Raw genomic sequence first — 19,441 nt, 5'->3', positions numbered from 1 at the left:
AAAAAGGCTGAGGAAATGTAAATCTGAGAACCCCAGAGAAATAGCCCAGAGGCATTACATATTTCCCCTTGGCTGTATCACCCTTTAGTACCTGGATTTTATGTTTCGTTTCTGTATTCAATCATGAATCAATATTGGTTTGATTGTCATAAAACCCCCAAGTTTCTGGCTGTCTATCAGATCTTGCCCTAGAGATATGCCATACTGATTGGTGGAAACTTCCTTTTGCAGGAATGTCTCTAGGGATGGGTGGCTTCTATCAGAAGTTGTCCCAGATAGAGTAGCCTCTTGCTTGGAGTGCCATACAACAAACTGTATGTGCTTTCATTGCTACTAGGGAAGGTTTCCAGAGCCAGAGAGAGGCTCCTGGGCTGTGAGATGCTCTCCGAGTTTATCAGTGTACCAGCACCACTAAATACCTTGGCAACGCTACCCTGCATCTCTTTGCCCAAAGGAAATCAGTTAGGTGATGTGCAGCATCTGGAATCCATGGTTGTAAATTAACTTTATGATTATTTAGCATCGTTATAATACATATGTGATTGTTACATGATGCTGGGCCTTAGTCTGTTTGGCACAGTGATTACTTTAGAGGCATCCCAGAAAGCAGAAGAATTTTCTAATGCAAAACCTTTTGGTGGAAAGACAAATGTGTTTCAAATTCCAGTTTTCTTGAGTGTACTGTGTATAAATGGACAGCCCACATTTAGAAGTATGTGTCACCCTTTTCTCTCCCCCTCTTTTCTTTTACCCTTTCATGTAGTTGTCACGTGTGTGGATTTGAGACAGAGCTCAATGTCCAGTTTGTCAGCCACATGTCACTCCACGTGGACAAGGAGCAGTGGATGTTTTCAATCTGCTGCACTGCTTGCGACTTCGTCACCATGGAGGAAGCAGAGATAAAGACTCACATTGGCACCAAGCACACAGGTGACCATTCCTGTCTGTCCTTCTCACACTCCTCCTCCATACCCTGCACCCCAGAGCACCTGCCACCTGGCCGAAGCATCCCCACCACCCTGAGACATTGCCCTTTCCTTCCATGGAAGGAAGGACTTTCCCAAGGCATGAGTGCCACATTGCCCTGTAGTCATAATACTGTTTCCTGCCATGCCTTGTGCCTTACTGCTCTGAAAGACTCCCAAGTTCAGATGTGGTTGAAAGGTGCTGAGCTCTTTGCTTGTTGCTCATCCTGATCCTCTTCTTCATCACCATATGTGACAGTCTTTCAATGCCCCAGTCTTACGCCTTTGCACACTGGCTCTCATTTAAGCCCCTAGCAACCCTCTAAGCGAATACTACTGTTATCACACTGTACAGTACAGGTGAAGAAACAGGCTTAACGGAGGTGGGGTATTCCACCCAAGGTCAGCAACTAGGGGTTGCTGCAGTCACTAGTTTCAGTGACTACTGAAACTCAGCCCAGAACAGTTTTCATTCCAGAGCTTGCTCTCTGTATCACTGCTGTTCTGACAGCCCCGAGAAACACTTGGCAGAGCCTTGAACCTTTCTGTTTTCCCGTGCCAGGGCACTGCACACCTACTTCTGTAGGCTCCGTTCCTCTCCAGTGAAACTGCAGCCCTGACGCTCTCCTTAATGACGCATGGCATGTGTGTTCACAGCCAAAGAAAACCAGATTCTCCTGAAACGAACCCATCACTGTCTAGGCCATGGCCAAGGCTTCACCAGTGCTCGCCTGTTATTTAAGCTTCTTGCCATTCTGCTTAACTTCTTCCATTTATTGATGTTAACATTCTGACTTCACCATGCAATTATACGCTCACAAGTGATGGTTACAAATGATACCAGCAAGGAGTCATTAAGTGAGAATGAGGAGGAGCTCCCTCTGCATTTGCGGGGCTTACAAATTAAGAGCTGATGTTGCTGATTGCCAGCCCTGGGTGTTGGATCAGCCCCTCACTTCATCAGCACTTGAAGGATTCGGGAAGGGGAATTTCCCTGACAGTTGTGCTGACGATGTACACGGCAGAGAAGGATCTCTCTATGCTTCTCTGGCCACTTTGGCTCAGTGGTGCCAACAGTAATAAAAGCTTGTTTTTGTCAGTAAATTGAGCAGCTATGACTTGGAGGTCTGCAGAGAGCTGTTATGCTGAGTGAGAAGGTGCCATTTTTACAGTCAGTTGTCTGACTGTAACCACATTAGCCTGTGGGCAGCAGGTGAGCTGGGAAACCCATGTTGAAGACAAATTAAATTCAGCATTTCTGGAGTGGCTGATGGAGGAAAAGGCCAAACTCTTTTCCATTACCACTGGCTTTTCAGATAGTCTTTTTTTTTCTCCTTTCTGTTAACCTTCATTCTAACCCTCTTTACCCCAAAGTATACCTGAACCCAGCTGAAAACCTTCCTCCCTCCCATCCTACTCCAAAGCCCCCTCCACGCCCATACCACCATATGGAAACCAGAGAAACCAAATGACTAGGAAGAAGCTGGACTTGTCATCGCTTAATTGTCGTGAGTGGAAACTTCACAACTAACCAGTGCAAACACATACCTCGTAATTACCACAGGGAATGAAGCAAAGATCTTGTTCTCTCTGATGTAGCAGGGCTCAGGGCTCATTGTCTAGCAGGAAAGAATATCTTGTTTGTTAGTACAGTCACCCAAGAGTGAAATGCATTAAAGAAGTTTCTTTTTTAATTCAGTAGGAGCCTTTAATGCTGCCGCTCCTCTAAGAATAAGGTTAAAACCTAGTTTATAAACCAGGGCCCTGCAAGCTTTTTTCAAAGGGGCAAATAGTAAATATTTTAGGCTTTCAGGTCATACAGTTTCTGTCACTAGTACTCAACTCGGCTGTTGAAACTTGAAAGTAGTCCTGGAGAATATGCAAATGAGTGGGTGTGGTCATGTTCCAGTAAAACTTTTTCTAAAAACAGGAGGCTCATTTGAGCCCAAGGACTGTAGTTTGCTGACCCCTGTTATAAGCTAATGGTCTCACAGCAAGGGTTTCCTGTTTTCAGTATAGTTTTGAGGTGTTTGAGTTTGACCCAAAATAGATCAATCTAAATTTGTAAATTAGTAAGTTGGATTATTGCAAAGTTATGATATGAAGCAATATATATGCTATATGACATAAAAAGCAATATATTTGTTATATGACATATATAGCAGTATGTATTCCCAAGAACAGGGAGCTTGTCTAACTCACTGCTGTATCTCAGCACCTGGAACAGGCCCTACAGTACAAGTGGGGAATCAGTGTTCCTTCAGTGAATGAATATATTTGTGTGCAAGCTCGTCTATGCACATTTGTGCATGCTAAGAAAACTACTCAGACGTGGCCGTTGCTTGAACCTTAGAGTCCTAGAGACTTATTTCTGTAATCTATGTGGCAGTTACTTGGCATGGAGGAAAGCACACACTGAATTCTAGATCCAGGTCCTAGACCCTATAGTACCATCAGTAGTACTGTGAATGTAGGACCTCAGTTAACTTATCTGGACCTCCATCTGTTCCTTGTATTTTCAGATGTGCAGGAGATGCCCTTAGGCCTAAGATTCTCTAATTCTATGAGCCTTGTTCTCTAATTTGATTTTCCCGTCTTAGGAAAAGTCACCTATTATTTCAGTACCTTAGGAAATCTGCCACGCTATCTTGTTACCTAAGTGAAGTTGTGATCTCCAGGATGAGCTCTAATCAATAGCACACATTTTGTTTAGTTTCCTACAGAACCCATGCTTTCTCACATTTTCTTATGGGTTTCTGCTACTCCAGGCATGCCTGTGAGTGGGATGTTAAGGGGGTACCTGAGGAACTGTCCTCTCATTAGGCGTTTCCGCATAGTGACCCCTCCTCACCTTTCTCCCACCGTCTGGTGTCTTGTCCCTGCAGAGAATATCAACAAGGGGAAAATATCCCGTCTGGTGCTTGTGACTTCTTCAATGCAAATTTTGCTGCAATTTCTAAATGTTGCAATAAATGGCATTGAGGAATCTGAATGGCTATTTGGAAAATACAGCCATCAATACCTCACCTCACATTGGCACCAAAATAAATTCCAGATAACTTACAGAATCCCTATTAACAAGTCAGCCCTAGAAAAGCCTGAAGAAAATAGAATATTTATCAAGCTTACAGAGCGAGAAGGATTTGTAAAAGCTTAAGTGATAAAATAAAGCACAAATGAAAACAATCAAGAGATTTGACACATAAAAATTTCTTCAGTTTGCAAAAAATAACAGAAAAAGAGAAGCAAAACCAAAACCTGGGTCTGAAAAAATGTGTTTACAAAAATGACAAAAGGTTAATATATTTACCGCATGGAATATTCCTATAAACTGTTAAGAAAATCTTTAGGCCTCTAATTGAAGAATTAGCAGAGGATATGAGGACATGAGCAGTCAATTCACAGTGAAGGGAATAAAAGCTAACCACTTACATAAGGAAACACACACAACCTCACTGGCAGTCCAACTAAAACTCCAGGCTTATATTCCACTGTGAAGTTAGGAGAACATTTGGTATTAATACTCACTGTTGCTGGGATGATGCTGGTACTCACATTGCTGTTGCCCTGCAGAGTGGTAAAACTCCTTGGAAGCTAATTAAGCTGTATATACCAAGAGGCTTAAAATGTAATGCCCTGTGACCCAGTAATCCCATCTCTGGGAATTTATTCATGGGAAAATATTCAATCAGTGAAATATTAATTTTAACTTTAAGTTTAATTTTAAGGAACTATTTAAGTAGACTAATCCCCTCCACGATATAATACAATCATTTAAAACAATGCAAATATTTTCATGAATTTTTTGAGAGCCAACTATGTACAAATATCTAAAATAGCATGAGAAAATACAAAGTATTAGTTATCATTATTATTACATTTTACTATGTATGTTTTATAATAGAATAATAATATTTTCTATAATGCTTACCATGATCCCATTGTTCTTAGTGATTTACATATAAAAACCTATTTAATTATCACGACAACCATATGAGGCAAGTGCTGATATTATCCCCATTTTATAGATGAGATAATTGAGGCACAAAGTTAAGTATCTTGTTCAAAATAATACAGCTACTAAGTGGTAGAGGTGAGATTCAAACTCACGTATTCTGATCTATTTTTTATTTTTATTATTTATTTATTTATTTTGAGATAGGGTCTCACTCTGTTGCCGAGGCTGGAGTAAAGTGGCACGACCTTGGCTCACTTCAACCTCCACCTCTCACGTTCAAGCAATTTTCATGTCTCAGCATCCTGAGTAGCTGGGATCACAGGCAGGGGCCACCACACCCATCTTGTTTTTTGGTATTTTTAATAGAGATGGGGTTTTGCCATTTGGCCAGGTTGGTCTCAAACTCCTGGCCTCAGGCAATTCACCCGCCTCAGCCTCCCAAAGTGCTGGGATTACAGGCATGAGCCACTGCACCCAGCCTGGATCTAGAGTCTTTATTCTTAACCTTAATGGAAACAATTTAAGTAGAAGTGCTTACTTTTTTAAGAATGAAAAGAAGTACTCTAAAATGTAACAGTGCCTGTAGTGAGGCAGCAAGATGATTGGTAATTTTTTTTTATGGTTTCAATTTCCTAAGTTGTGATGTTTTAAATTGTGCAGTATTTAGGGATTTCGTTTTGTGTTTTAAGTTCTCTTCAGCTAGTTGTCCTAGTGTGTGAAGTTTTATCACCTGTGCACAGGTGTCCTTCACCAAGATCTTTGTGATGCCGAAGAAGGTAAATGATCACTTGGGTCACGATTAGCCTTGGACTTGGCTGGCAAGGGCACCATGACTCTTTCCACAGACATAGCAAAACAAGATGGAGACAGAAACAGGGGAGGCTGTCTGGACTAGGGATTACACATTGAGCAGGCTGGGCTGTATCACAGAGTGGCTGGCACAGCACATTGTATCTTTATAAATTTATTAATGTAGGTATTTCTGCCTGTGCCTTAAGCCTAAGGGTACTTGAATCTATGTTTAGAGATGGTAGTTGAAATTAATATGTTTTAATTCTAAAAACGAATTTAAAAGAATCACTTGCAACAGGCCAATATTAGAAGATGGAGTCGCAATATCAGGGGTTCAGGGTCTCCACTGAAAATGTTCTGTCTAGAAAATGTAACTAAGCTGGCTAAATATATAAGATAAGCAACTGGCAATAATGGTACTAGTTTTCACACAGCTTTCTTGCACCAAGAGAGGAGTCTGTAGTCTAAAGTCATATGCCATTGTTCCTCATGATCAGTGACTAAGGTCACATACTTGCAGTTCTAATAGGAGCAAGATTTTTAAAATTGTGAACCGAAGTAAGAGTTATCTGCTCTGGACCCTAAGTGCAGTTTTGACAGGAACAGGATTTGAAAACATTGCAAGTGGATACATATTTCTTCCTTTCTATTTTTAAAAACTTTAAAAAATATGGTCACTCTAGAAAATTTTGAAAATGGAATAAAAGTAAACACAACACCAATAATTTTACACTCTAGAAGTGTGTGTGTGTATGTGTGTGTGTGTGTGTGTGTGTGTACACATAGGGGGGTGTGTGTGTGTATATATATATATTTTTTTTTTGAGACAGAGTTTTGCTCTGTCGCCCAGGCTGGAGTACAATGGCGCCATCTCCACTCACCATAACCTCTGCCTGCATGGGTTCAAGTGATTCTCCTGCCTCAGCCTCCCAAGTAGCTGGGATTACAGGCGCATGCCACCACACTTGGCTAATTTTTTGAATTTTGAGTAGAGATGGGGTTTCACCATGTTGGCCAGGCTGGACTTATTTTTTAATCTCCTAATAAAGGAAGTTGGGTTCTAACATTTACAGTCACTAGATTGCTTAATTAACTGATTTAAAGGGAACTGAAGAATAGTCTCCCTATGTTTTCTCCCTTAACCTACAATTTTGGGGTCACGTTGAATCTATAAATCATTTTGTGGATAATTGACATCTTAATATTCTCAAGTCTCTTGAACCAGGAACAAAGTCTAGCTCTCCAGTTACTTGGGGTTTATAATGTACATCTTTAGGCCAGGTGCGGTGGCTCATGCTTGTAATCCCAGTACTTTGGGAGGCCAAAGTGGGCAGATCACTTGAGGTCAGGAGTCCAAGACCAGCCTGGCCAACATGGTGAAACCCTGTCTCTTCTGAAAATACAAAAACTAGCCAGGCATGATGGCACATGCCTGTAATCCCAGCTACTTGGGAGGCTGAGGCAGGAGAATTGCTTGAACCCAGAAGGTGGAGGTTGCAGTGAGCTGAGATCACTTTACTGTACGTTCCTTGGGCAACAGAGTGAGACCCTGTCTCCAAAAAAAAGTACATCTTAATTTATCACAGTAGAACTTCAGTTAATTGATTAAACCACTTCATATGTTGTAGAAGAACCTCATACTAGTAGACTTCCATTTCTCTCCTCCTAGCCTTTATGCTATTGTCATATGTTTACTTAAAAAATGTTTTATAAACCCTATAAAACACTTATTTTTGTTTAAACAATGTTACTTGTATCTTTTAAAGATATTTCAATAATTCAAAAATTATGAATTTATCCATGTGTTTATTATTTCCAGCCTCCTCATTCTTTTGTGTAGATCAGTTTTATATCTGATTTCATTTTCTTCTGCCTGGGCTTTGAACATTTCTTGTAATTTAGGTCTGCTGGTGATGAATTCCTTCATTTGTTTTAATGTAAGCTTTTGTTTCTTGCCTTCATTTTTGAAATATATTTTTACTGGGTATAAGATTTTAGGTTGGCAGTGTATCTTTCAGTACTTTAGAGATGCTGCTTTACAGTCTTCTTACTTGCATAGTTTCCAGTGAGAAATCCACTGTCGTCTTTGCTTTTGCTCCTTTGCACATATCTTTCTTCCTCTGACTACTTTTAGGATTTTGTTGTTTAGCACTGATTTTGAGCAATTTATGATGTTCCTTTGTATAGGTTACCTCGTGTTTCTTTTGCTTGAGGTTCATTGAGCTTCTTAGATCTATGGGTTTATGATTTTCCTCAAATTTGGAACATTTTTGGCCATTTCAAATCTCTGCCCTCCCCACCCCACCAGGGATTCCAATTAAACTTATTTTAAGCTTCCCAAAGGCATCCCTCAGTTCACTGTTGCTCTTTTCATTTGGGGGAATTCCTTTCTCTGTTTCATTTCAGATAGTTTCTGTAGCTATTATCTTCAGGTGTACTCATCTTTTCCTCTGCCATGTCTAATGAGATTACTGCTGGCAACAGACACTGCAGTTTTCATCAGTAGAAATTTTATTTAGATCTTTTTAATATCGTCCATGTCTCTGCTTAACTTCTTGAACATATGAAATACAGTCACCACTGTTTTAATGTCCTTGTCTGCAAAGTCTAACAACTGTGTCTGTTCTGGGTCACCTTTGATTGGTTGATAATTCTCAATTTGAATTGTGTTTATCTTTTTGCACATCTGATCACCTTTGGATGCAGACTGTGATTTTTACAATGTTGGGTGCTTAATATTTTATATTCCTATACATATTCTTGACCTTTGTTTTAAGATGCAGCTAGCTACCTGGAAACCTCATTCCTTTGGGGTCTTGCTTTCATGATTCTTTGGCAGGTCTAGATCACTAAGCAGTGATTAATCTAGGTTTAACCCACTACTAAGAGACCTTTCTTAGTTTTCCACCTAATGCCCTGTAAATTACGTGTTTTTCCAATCTGACTAGTAGAAACAGGCATTATTTCTAGCCCTCTCTGAGTGCCGGGCACTGTTCTCTAAGCCTTTCAGGTGGCTTTCCCCCCTCCAACTATGGGTAGTTTCTTCATCCCCATGCTCTGATCCATACTTTGCTGAATACTCAAGGGGGACCCTCTCTGTGTCTCTGGAGTTGTTTTTTGTGCTGCCCTTCCCCTCTGATACTCCGTCTTGCAAAGTCTGGTCAGACCGTCAGCTCTGTCTCCTCCACTCAGGGCGTCTGTCAGGTTCCACCTGGTTCCTCCTCTCTGCACTGAAGCCTGGAGAGTCTCAAGGCAGGAAACTGATCAGTCATGTGGCTCACCTCTTTTGTTTCCTGTCTCTCAGGGACCACTTTTCTTCATTGCCTAACATCCAGTGATATGAAAACTAGCATTTGGTATATTTTGTCTGATTTTTTTCAGTTGTTAGTAGTAATGGTAAACCCAGTCCCTGACACTCTCTCTTGAGTAGAAGCAGAAGTCTTCTGACACTAGATTTTAATGGCCTGCTGACTTGTTTGTGTCTGGCTTTGAGGGAGAGGGTCCAGTGTACTGATGAAGAGCATGGACCCTGGAGTCAGACCAACTCAAACCTCTTCTCCACCACTTCCCAGCCATAGGATCTAGGCCAGATTAACCTTTCTGTGACTCCATTCCCTCATCATAAAATGGGGCGGGTAACCATTGTGCCACATAGGATTTTTGAAAAAACAAAATGAGATAATTTAAAGTATAACACAGTTCCTGGAAAGCGGTAACATGTTCAGTACATCTTAGCTATTACTGTCATTTTATTTTAATTCATGTAAGACCTTAATAAACACTTCTCAAATGAATGAATGCCTGCTTTTGGCCCCCAGTACCACAAAGGGGGTAGGTGCCTTAGGGCCTGGGATCCCTCAGTGGTGGGGGAGCTGGGGACATGAGTCTGTGCTCCCAGAATGATGATGCATCCGTGAGACTCAACTCGTCACCCTCAGTTGCTATCATTCTGAGGATTTTCATCTCAGTAACAGACTGGGTTATTTGCTTATTTTTTAGGGGAAGACAGGAAGACCCCCAGCGAATCAAATAGCCCCTCTTCATCCTCCCTCTCAGCTCTGAGTGATTCGGCCAACAGCAAAGATGATTCAGATGGCTCCCAGAAAAACAAGGGCGGGAACAACCTGCTGGTCATCTCTGTCATGCCTGGGAGCCAGCCCTCACTGAACAGTGAGGAAAAACCAGAGAAAGGTAAGGAGGAGCTGGGTGTGAGCCTGCTCAACCCTCTGCACCCAGGATGACCTATTCTTGAGAATAAGCCCTGGACAGGAGCAATGTCAGAAACTGATAATAGGCCCAGGATGCAGTATACTGGGCCTCACCTAAAGTTTGCATTTCTTTTGGCTTAATTTGCATTCCAGTATGGGGTAGAAGGATGGGGAGGGTGACATTGATTCTGATGTTTGTACATTTAACTCCTTTTTGCACGGAGATATGGGGAACAGTGCCTGGAAGAGTATAGTTGTCAGGCGTCTGAGGAGATGCGAGGAAGGGGGAGCTTGGCTCCACTCCTGCCCTCCTCTCCCCGCTGCCCTGTGCACCTCTATACCCAGCTTCGGTCCTTGCAGGGTTCGAATGCGTTTTTTGCAACTTTGTCTGCAAGACGAAGAACATGTTTGAGCGTCATCTGCAGATACACCTCATCACCCGGATGTTTGAGTGTGATGTGTGCCATAAGTTCATGAAGACCCCCGAACAGCTGCTGGAGCATAAGAAATGCCACACTGTCCCCACCGGTGGGCTCAAGTAAGGAAAGCAAGTACAGAACCTTTTACTGCGTTGTTATTAAATACCCTTTCCCCTTCCCTGCCCTGTCCCTTCCCGTGAAGGTTTTGGGAGTCATGGAGAAGGGAAGCTTGGTATGAGGGGAGTTAGTCAGGAACCCCTGCTGCCTTTAGCTGGATTGAATTAACCCTGTCCCCCTAGGGTGTCAACAGATGTCAGTAGAAGAATCCATTTTGCAAATATCCCGGGATTCAGAGCAAGAGAAAAGACACGTTGGAACAACCCAGCATGCAAGAATAGACTCCTCCTACACTGCCTGAGTTTTATTCAGACTTAATTTTGATGGACTCAGGGCTTAGTGTCCCCAAGCATAAATCATACTGTCACCGAGACTCACCATCTCTGTTTCTCCGATGGCTTGCTACATATCCTTTAAGGAAGCATTACAACCACCCCATCCTCCAAAATTGGACAGTTTGAACAGGCAGGAGGCAACATTTTTCATGAAAAGATCATGTGCTTCATGGTCCTCCTGCAAACATACTGATGTCTTCTTCCCAAGATCTAGACAACGAGCATCATCTTTAACCAGTATTTTCAAGAGGCTCTTTGGTCTCAAGTGAAACCAATCAATTAATATCAAACACACTGTGTGTCTGGCTTGATAATAGGCGCTAACGGGCACACAGGAATAAAACACCATTTCCACCCTCAAGAAATGTATGTCCTAGTACTACCTAATCTGCACGGTGAAATCAGAGTCCCTGTTCACAAGACACTTAGGGTCTGGTGAAGAGAAAGCAGCACAGGTAGGAGGACACAGAAAGACACAGTTTTCAAGGCATAATTACTAATTCTCAGCTAAACGATCATGTTGAATGAAAAATTACATTTACTTAACACGAGGGGGAAAAAAACCTTTTGTTTTAAAACATGTTCATCATTGAAACTCACAAGCCGCCAGAGAGGTGGCATGACTCCCCCAGATGGCTGAGGAAGGGAGAGATGGAAAGGACCCCGGGAGTGGAGTGTTGGGGGCAGTGCGGGCTGGGTCCCCCCAGGCCCCTGCCTCCTCAAAAACTCCCCCACACAGGAGAATCAGGGAACAACAGGACCCACCATTGAACTCCATTTTGTTTCACTCGTGGGGGTGCTTCGAAGGGAGGGGGAGGGGAGGGCAGAAGGGATTGGGGAGGGGGTGATTATAATTCAAGGAAACCAGTAGATGGGAAATGCCTAGCGAGAGCTTATTTGGGGATTTGATTTGGTTTGTTCCCACTGTCCCTTTATAAATATTTGTGTGCTCTCATTTTAAAAAGAAACACCAGAACCATGTTTTTCTATGGTTGGACCAGTGCTCACTGCCCTTCCCAGTAGCCCAATCACACCCATGAACGTTGCGGCCCCTGCCAGTTGTGGCTTTGCCAGTTCGCCTTTCCTCAGGGACCTCCAAAGTCCCAAGCCTCTGAAGCCATTGGGGAGAATGCACAGTGAACTCTGATGCTTTTGCTGGTACAGACACTTCCCGTGCGGTGCTAACCGTCCCCTGTGTAATAGTTTATGTTCTAGGATGACCAAGTAGAAGAATACTTTGAAAAAATTGATAATGCCTTCTGGCTATACAGTGAGTCTTTGTTTTGTTTTGTTTTGTTTCCTTTGCCATATCAGAGAATTAATTTGCCTGAGAGAGTGTCTTTAAGAAAATAACGGGAGCACGGAAAACCCTTAGCACTTTGCCTGAGCAGTGAAAGAAAGATTGAGCTGTGGGTCACAGAAATGTCCTTAAAATGAAACAGACTGCTGATGTCTAAATTGCTTTTCTGTGATGGAACTGCTTGTACTCTATATCCTGTTCATAATGCAGATCAAATAAGATTATACTATTATTTTTCTTTTGCCGTAGCTCAGGACAGTGGTGAGTTTCAGACTCCTCTAGGTAAGGCCCAGCTTGGCGTAGGGGTTGTGTGTGCACCTGACCTGGGAATGGGCTTTATATTTCTCTCGTGTGCACTCTTCTGTGAGCTGAGGTTCAAAGGCTAACGGCGAGCTTGGCGCTGAGGAGGCCGTGCACGGTGCACTTGGTTGTGTTGGGCTCTGCTGAACACCTCTCCAGACCCTCCGAGGACAGTCCACTCCTGGGCCCTGCCCTGCAGGAGCCAAGCAAGAGCTGAGGCAGCCACTTTTGCATTTGCATTCTTTGTGGAAAGAGAGCAAACACGCTACAGTTCTCATATAAGCCACTGACTCCAGCCTGGCAGCTTCTAAAAGGGAAGCTCAGCGGAGTTTGTTAACATGGCCTCACCACTCCTCGTGGCCCCTCTGGACAGCCAGGAGGGTTGGTGGTAGCATAGCCTCACTGCAAAGGATGGAGAAACTGAGCCACAGAGAGGCCCAGGCTAGGGTATCCAGCTCCAGCCTGACAAGGTGATGGAGCTGGGACCAGCATCCGCCCTTCCAGAATCTGCCTAAATTGCCTGTAGAGACCACTCAAATAATGAACCAGTATGTCCTGAGTGCTTACCATGTGCTGACTACTCTACCAAGCACTGCAGAGAATGCAGAGGAAATGTAAGATACGGTCCTGCCCTCTGAGAATTTCCAATCCAGTCGGATTATTATCCTGTCTCCAGCATAATCATGTATTAATAATGTCTTTGAGCTCCAGATAGCAGTTGTCTCCCTCCTTCCTCCCTTCCTCATTAGCAGATGGGCCGTTGGGTGGGCTTCCTTCTCCTCCCATGCCCCTGCCATAGTCCTCAGCTTCCTTTCCTGACAAAGAGCCAGTCCTGCAGGGAGATATGTTTTACGAGTACATAGATATGTACACACGCACACACTCACACAGAGATACACACACAGGCCTTCTCATCCTAACAACCCCTTAATAAGCACGATTCTGACCCCTGTGACTTTCTGTTTGCTGGAGGTAGCGCTCCCCCTATAAGCTGTTCTTTAAAACCTCTTAGCCTTTCTGCGTGTGCTTGGTGTGGTGCATGAAAAGTCGATTCTTTGTGTTGCTCCCATCTAGAGGGGAGGTCAGGAGGTTTAGACCTCTACGCTGTCTGGTCGGGAGTGGGGAGGGCTCCGAGGGGCCGGGCGGGGGCTGGAGGGGAGCACCAGCAAATTGATTCCTGGCACTTTCTCTGCTCCCCTTGGTGAGGGCTGGCCTTGCCTGTATCGGCCGGGAGACCCAGAATAGGCTGAGCGGACCTCGCCAGAGCTGCTTGTCAGCGGGGACTGCTCTGTCAGCAGGGAGAGCCAAAAAGGGCCGTTCCACCCCTGAGAGGCGGCAAGGGCTGGGCTGGGCTGGGCAGGTCAGGCCTCAGACACTGCGGGGTGGTGTGAGGGAAGGCTGGTGAGGCGGGGAGAAGCGCGGCTGCCTCCGAACCTCCCCGGCTGAACCTGCCTTGCGTTGCTTCCCCCGGCAGGTGCCCATTCTGCATTTATTCCACCAACCGCCCCGCTGCCATGGAGTGCCACCTCAAGACCCACTACAAGATGGAGTACAAGTGCCGGATCTGCCAGACGGTGAAGGCCAACCAGCTGGAGCTGGAGACGCACACCCGGGAGCACCGCCTGGGCAACCACTACAAGTGCGACCAGTGCGGCTACCTGTCCAAGACCGCCAACAAGCTCATCGAGCACGTGCGCGTCCACACCGGGGAGCGGCCCTTCCACTGTGACCAGTGCAGCTACAGCTGCAAGCGCAAGGACAATCTCAACCTGCACAAGAAGCTGAAGCACGCCCCACGCCAGACCTTCAGCTGCGAAGAGTGCCTGTTCAAGACCACACACCCTTTCGTCTTCAGCCGCCACGTCAAGAAGCACCAGAGTGGGGACTGCCCCGAGGAGGACAAGAAGGGCCTGTGTCCAGCCCCCAAGGAACCGGCCGGCCCGGGGGCCCCGCTCCTGGTGGTCGGGAGCTCCCGGAATCTCCTGTCTCCCCTGTCGGTTATGTCCGCTTCCCAGGCTCTGCAGACCGTGGCCCTGACAGCAGCCCACGGCAGCAGCTCAGAGCCCAACCTGGCACTCAAGGCTTTGGCCTTCAACGGCTCCCCTTTGCGCTTTGACAAGTACCGGAACTCAGATTTTGCCCATCTCATTCCCTTGACAATGTTATACCCCAAGAACCACTTGGATCTCACATTCCACCCTCCCCGACCTCAGACTGCGCCTCCCAGCATCCCCTCACCCAAACACTCCTTCCTCGCCTATCTCGGACTGAGAGAAAGAGCAGAGACTGTCTGAGGGCAGCCATGTTCTGTACCAAAAACAAAGAGACAAAAGACAAAAAAAAAAAACCCACAAAACTTAAACACAACCCCAGCAGGTGTATGTTGCTGCAAAACCTACAGACCCCCATGGGTCTGAAACATGTGTACTGTATATCTTTAGTAAGGAATAGAGAATTGGCTCTGTGTGTATACCTATTGCATTGACCTGAAAGCTGCTTTATCCAATCTTCAGAGAGGTGACCTACTGCATACTTCTACCTTCAGAGGCATGCCTACCCAGCCACCCACTCCCACTCTCAGCCCTTCTCCGTACTTTTCTCTGAAAGGAATCTTGTCTTGTTAAACCCTAAAGAGAGTGTCCTTAATAGCAATCAGCACTTGTAAGCTTATATACTGGTGCATTTGGTTTTCTGTTGGGTGAATGCGGTGTGTGGGCGTTTGTGGATTCTGAAAGAGAAAGCCGTGTGTCGTGTGCCATGACATTTCTATTGCACATTCTTTGTACTGGCTTCTTTAACAGCGATGAACGTTCTTTTCCCTCCTGGGTTGTTCATCCACGACAGTCTCTCCCTGTGCTCCTTCATCACCTTTCCCTCTCTCTTTGACGGCTACAGAGTGGTAGGGCCTGGTGCTTAGTCGATGAAGGAATGGTAGACATCTACAGTGCTGCTGGAGATTTCCACCAGAGCGCTGGAGACCTTGTACTCAGATCTTCTCTGGCGATGAAGAGGCGAGGAATCAAGTGACTGATCTGGAAGAAATATCTCGCAGCACTGCAGCAAACATCACAGAACTTAAGTGTGTTTTGTGTGTGTGCCCACACATAGACAAATGTGTACGGTGCACACACACAGTGCATCATTTTTTAAGGGCAGATTATATATATATATATGATGTATTAATTCAGTGGTTACCATTTGTTTGCAGGAAAAAGAAATGTATGAGTGAAAAAAATTTATGGTTGATAAATCCAGCCAAGGAGATTAAAAGGGGTTTGGATAAATTCTGGGTATAAATGCTCAGACTAAAAAAAAGAAGCGGCAGTTTTGCACAGTGCTGTGGTCTTGCACTAGTTTTTGTTTCTCATCTGAAAAAAGTAAAAAGGAAGAAAATGTACCTTTTTTATGGAATGAGTAGACTGTATGTTTGAAGATTTAGCCACAACCTCTTTGACATATAATGACGCAACAAAAAGGTGCTGTTTAGTCCTATGGTTCAGTTTATGCCCCTGACAAGTTTCCATTGCGTTTTGCCGGTCTTCTGGCTATATCGCGGTATCCTCCATGTTATTAGTAATTCTGTATTCCATTTTGTTAACGCCTGGTAGATGTAACCTGCTAGGAGGCTAACTTTATACTTATTTAAAAGCTCTTATTTTGTGGTCATTAAAATGGCAATTTATGTGCAGCACTTTATTGCAGCAGGAAGCAGGTGTGGGTTGGTTGTAAAGCCCTTTGCTAATCTTAAAAAGTAATGGGTGATTTAAAAAGAAAAAAGGAAAAAATCTTTGGCTGAATATGTTCATTGCTTGTATTTTTAAAACAACAGAATTTCCAGTATGAAACAGGCTGAAAGAGCAGGAAGAAATGTTCTTTGTATAATAATGGGAAGTTTGGAATATAAAAGTTTATATATTTAATTTATCTATTGGAGAACTGGTGTACAGGAGGAACACTTTCTTACTGTGTTGCTGTTTTCCATCATGTGTTATCCTAAGAGTTGGGGTTTTTTAAAATCTGTTTCACCAGGGGAAAATAAAAGCATCCCTAATGTTCTTCCTCTAGTCAGTTTGCTTTGCTGAAAGCTCCCTGGAAATTAGTACAGTTCTACAGGAAGCCAGAAGACTGTACTGTCTGTCCACACCATGGTCTCCTCAGTCCCCTCCATGCCAGCCCCTCTCCCCCACACCCAGCAGGTACGCTACACCTCCCTTTGCCAGTCATCCCGCCATGGATGGGGAGCCTGCTCGGTGCCCTGGCAAATCTGTTTACACTAAGGAGATGCCCACAGGGACAGGGAGGCCAAACCAGCTAGGGCGGGAAGCTCCCAAACCCTCAGTCATTCTCCAGCAGAGACCTTTGTTCTCGGCCGGGTTTGAAACGATGTTCAACCTCGCCACATCAATGTCTCAGTAAAAGACACTATAGATAGTTATGGACAATACACTCCAAGAATACTGGGCTTATGGGTGGGTTGGGTTGTTTTGTTTTCAAGTCATGTCTTTATCCCCATATAATGGAGAATGTGCCACTTGGCTAATAATGTGTTTTCAAAATTACAAGTTCAGTGTTGACAGGAAAGTGGGCTAAAGTGATCCCACAGAGGCTGGTAGAAAAGGTGAATCACACTCAAGCACCAGCGGGTTAAAACCCTGAAAGGGTGGCCCTGACAATTCGGACCATAGGTTTTACAGCATGCCACTTGTGCAATAGGAGGTCTTAGGATTGAAACTTTCAAGAACAAGAGGGAGTGAAAGAAGGAGACGTTTACTGCTCAAATGCCATGCATTTCACTGCTTGCCACTGAACTTGTATTTGAATGACTTAGTCATGCTTAATATAATTGGGCAACTTTTTTAGCACTTTGGAAAGAGTCATCAATCTTTCTGGTAAATTATAAAAGTTTTCTGAGTGAGAAAAGGTGTGTTTGGAGTTTGTTTGACTTTTTATATTATTATTGTTATTAATAAAGAAAAAAAATCTACAGCATTTTTCAGACTCCACCCTAGAAAATATGTTCCCCTGAATTTGGTTTGCAGTTTGATACTCAGGGAAGGATGTATTCCATAGATATCCTTTCCGTGTAAAACACTAACATCTTTGAGAAATTCACCTACCAACTAACTTCAATTGTTGTCACTATGCATTCTTCAATGAAAACTAGCTTATTTTTCCATATAGTAATGCAGTTAGGGTTCTCAGCACTTTCTTTCTTCTATCCTTTTTTTAACTCTTCATATTATGTTCAGATGATCATACTGTCAAGGTTTGTGTACATTACTGAAAATTTGTATTGTATAAAGCTTTTTGCATTACAAGGCTGTACAGGGTCATTTTGACAGTAACTGGTATATTCCTTTGCATCTTATGTTGCATTGCCAATTTCTAGTGTATCCAGTTTGAAAGTATAATATACTCTAATTAAAAAAACAAGTTGGCTATACTCTTGTTTCTTTTTCTTTTTTCGTTTGCCATCCTTGACTGCTTGTTAGTCTCAGGGTTTTGTTTGTCTTGCTTTGTTCCGTTTTTTACTTCTCAGTGTATTTTAATCAGATTTCAGAAGTGTCCACTCCTAGTTTTAACTGTCACAAAATTCAAGTGTTGAACAGTGATGGTTATAATGCAAACTGTTATTATGTACATCTTTAATGGCCATTAAGGTTGAGAGCATATCCATCATTCAGGACAGTGGCAGGCCAGCTCCTTCCTGAAATTACTTAGTGACATTTGAAAGTGTTTGCCAACCCTATCCTCTCCTGCTTAACATCATTTCATTGACCCCCATAGCCAAAGGGGGGAAAACAGATGAATAATTCCATTTATCTTAATGAAGTTGGGCAACTATGAGATTTTAATGAGTGGAAAAATTGTATGTTTTGCAAACTAAATAATAATCTATCCAAATGCAAGTAATAATAGTTCACCATTCAAGAGAAGGTACCAGAGAAAGAAACTGAGACCAAAGACAGAGAGAGAAAGAAATGAAAAACACGCTAAGTTCAAACAATTTTTTAAAATCCATTTTGTTCTATCTATTTGAGACCTTTCCATGAATCTATGATGGTTGACAAAAATATATAAAGCAGCAGAAGAGACTGTTTTGCCTGGTTTGTAATTTGCATGCTTATAAATATAATGTCCTTTGCTTATTTCAAGCAATTGTGAACCACTTCACTCTAACATTTAAAAAGATCAAATTTACTTTTTAAAAAATGAGATAATGTAGGAGAAGCCACTTTGAAAATGGCCAGTCACTAATTAGACACTATTTTCTCTTATTTTTTCATCCAACAGCTATTTTTTAGGTGATTGAGTCAAATATGTTAATTTGATTCAAATACTAATTTTGTTTTGGGGTGGCCGGTGTTGAAATAAGCCAGACTTCTTTGATTTTTGCTAGTGCTACAGGCAGATGTGGCTTCTCATTTTGTGTACACATTTTTTTTCCTTAAACTCCACAGCTACCTTACGTTTTCCCTGAAGTTGAGAATAGCCAGCAATACAAATAAAATAATCATCAGTTTAGTAATCATTTCCCCAGAAATGGGCCTTCAGTGACTTTGAGAAATGGTCTGGAAACAGAACTGTTCGTGACAGAACAGATCACACCCTCTCCCATCTTGACTTCTCTGGAAAACGGTGTGTGGACCCTGCATATGCAAGACAGTCATGAGGCCTTTGTTTGAATTGTAATCCAAGCACAATTAGGTATTTCTCCTACTGTCATGCTACATAAATGTAGTTTAAGCTAAGACTCAAAGCCATGTTTTCTATAATGTGTCCACTGCTGATGGATTGTTTGGGGGCCACCAACAAACCGTGCCTGACCATTTAACAGAGCTGCCGCACTGGTCATGGGAGCAAGGAGAAATAGCAAGCCGTGGTGAGCACGTATTTCCCCTTATCCACAGTCAGAAGCACCACGGTGGAACCCCTGCCTGCCAAAGGTCATGTGGGACTTGTGAACAATTTGAAGGGGAAGACACATCTCATTAGTCACCTCCATGCTTTCAGTCTGTGGGGACGAAGGAGAGCCAAGAGGTGCTT

At 43.4% G+C, this 19,441-nt stretch overlaps 1 protein-coding gene across 8 annotated transcripts in view; it reads left to right on the top strand.

The window, feature by feature from the left end:
- Positions 1 to 17,837, top strand: part of ZNF827 (zinc finger protein 827) — a 174,463-nt gene extending 156,626 nt beyond the window's left edge. The window contains exons 11-15 of one of the 8 annotated variants that reach the window (XM_037992650.2): positions 764 to 930; positions 9,715 to 9,906; positions 10,284 to 10,461; positions 12,344 to 12,376; positions 13,869 to 17,837. In XM_037992650.2, coding sequence (XP_037848578.1) covers positions 764 to 930; positions 9,715 to 9,906; positions 10,284 to 10,461; positions 12,344 to 12,359 — 553 coding nt within the window. In that variant the 3' untranslated portion in view covers positions 12,360 to 12,376; positions 13,869 to 17,837. Of the gene's footprint in view, positions 1 to 763; positions 931 to 9,714; positions 9,907 to 10,283; positions 10,475 to 11,997; positions 12,065 to 12,343; positions 12,377 to 13,868 lie in introns of those variants that run through there. The other 7 variants (XM_037992646.2, XM_007999914.3, XM_007999915.3 and 4 more) reach the window with 7 other exon arrangements.
- Positions 17,838 to 19,441: the final 1,604 nt, after the last annotated feature.

The sequence above is a fragment of the Chlorocebus sabaeus genome, chromosome 7 (genome assembly GCF_047675955.1).
Source record: "Chlorocebus sabaeus isolate Y175 chromosome 7, mChlSab1.0.hap1, whole genome shotgun sequence".
In the NCBI taxonomy this organism is placed as follows: domain Eukaryota; kingdom Metazoa; phylum Chordata; class Mammalia; order Primates; family Cercopithecidae; genus Chlorocebus; species Chlorocebus sabaeus.
The sequence above is the reverse complement of the archived record's forward strand: the minus strand, read 5'-3'. Positions and strand labels throughout refer to the sequence as shown.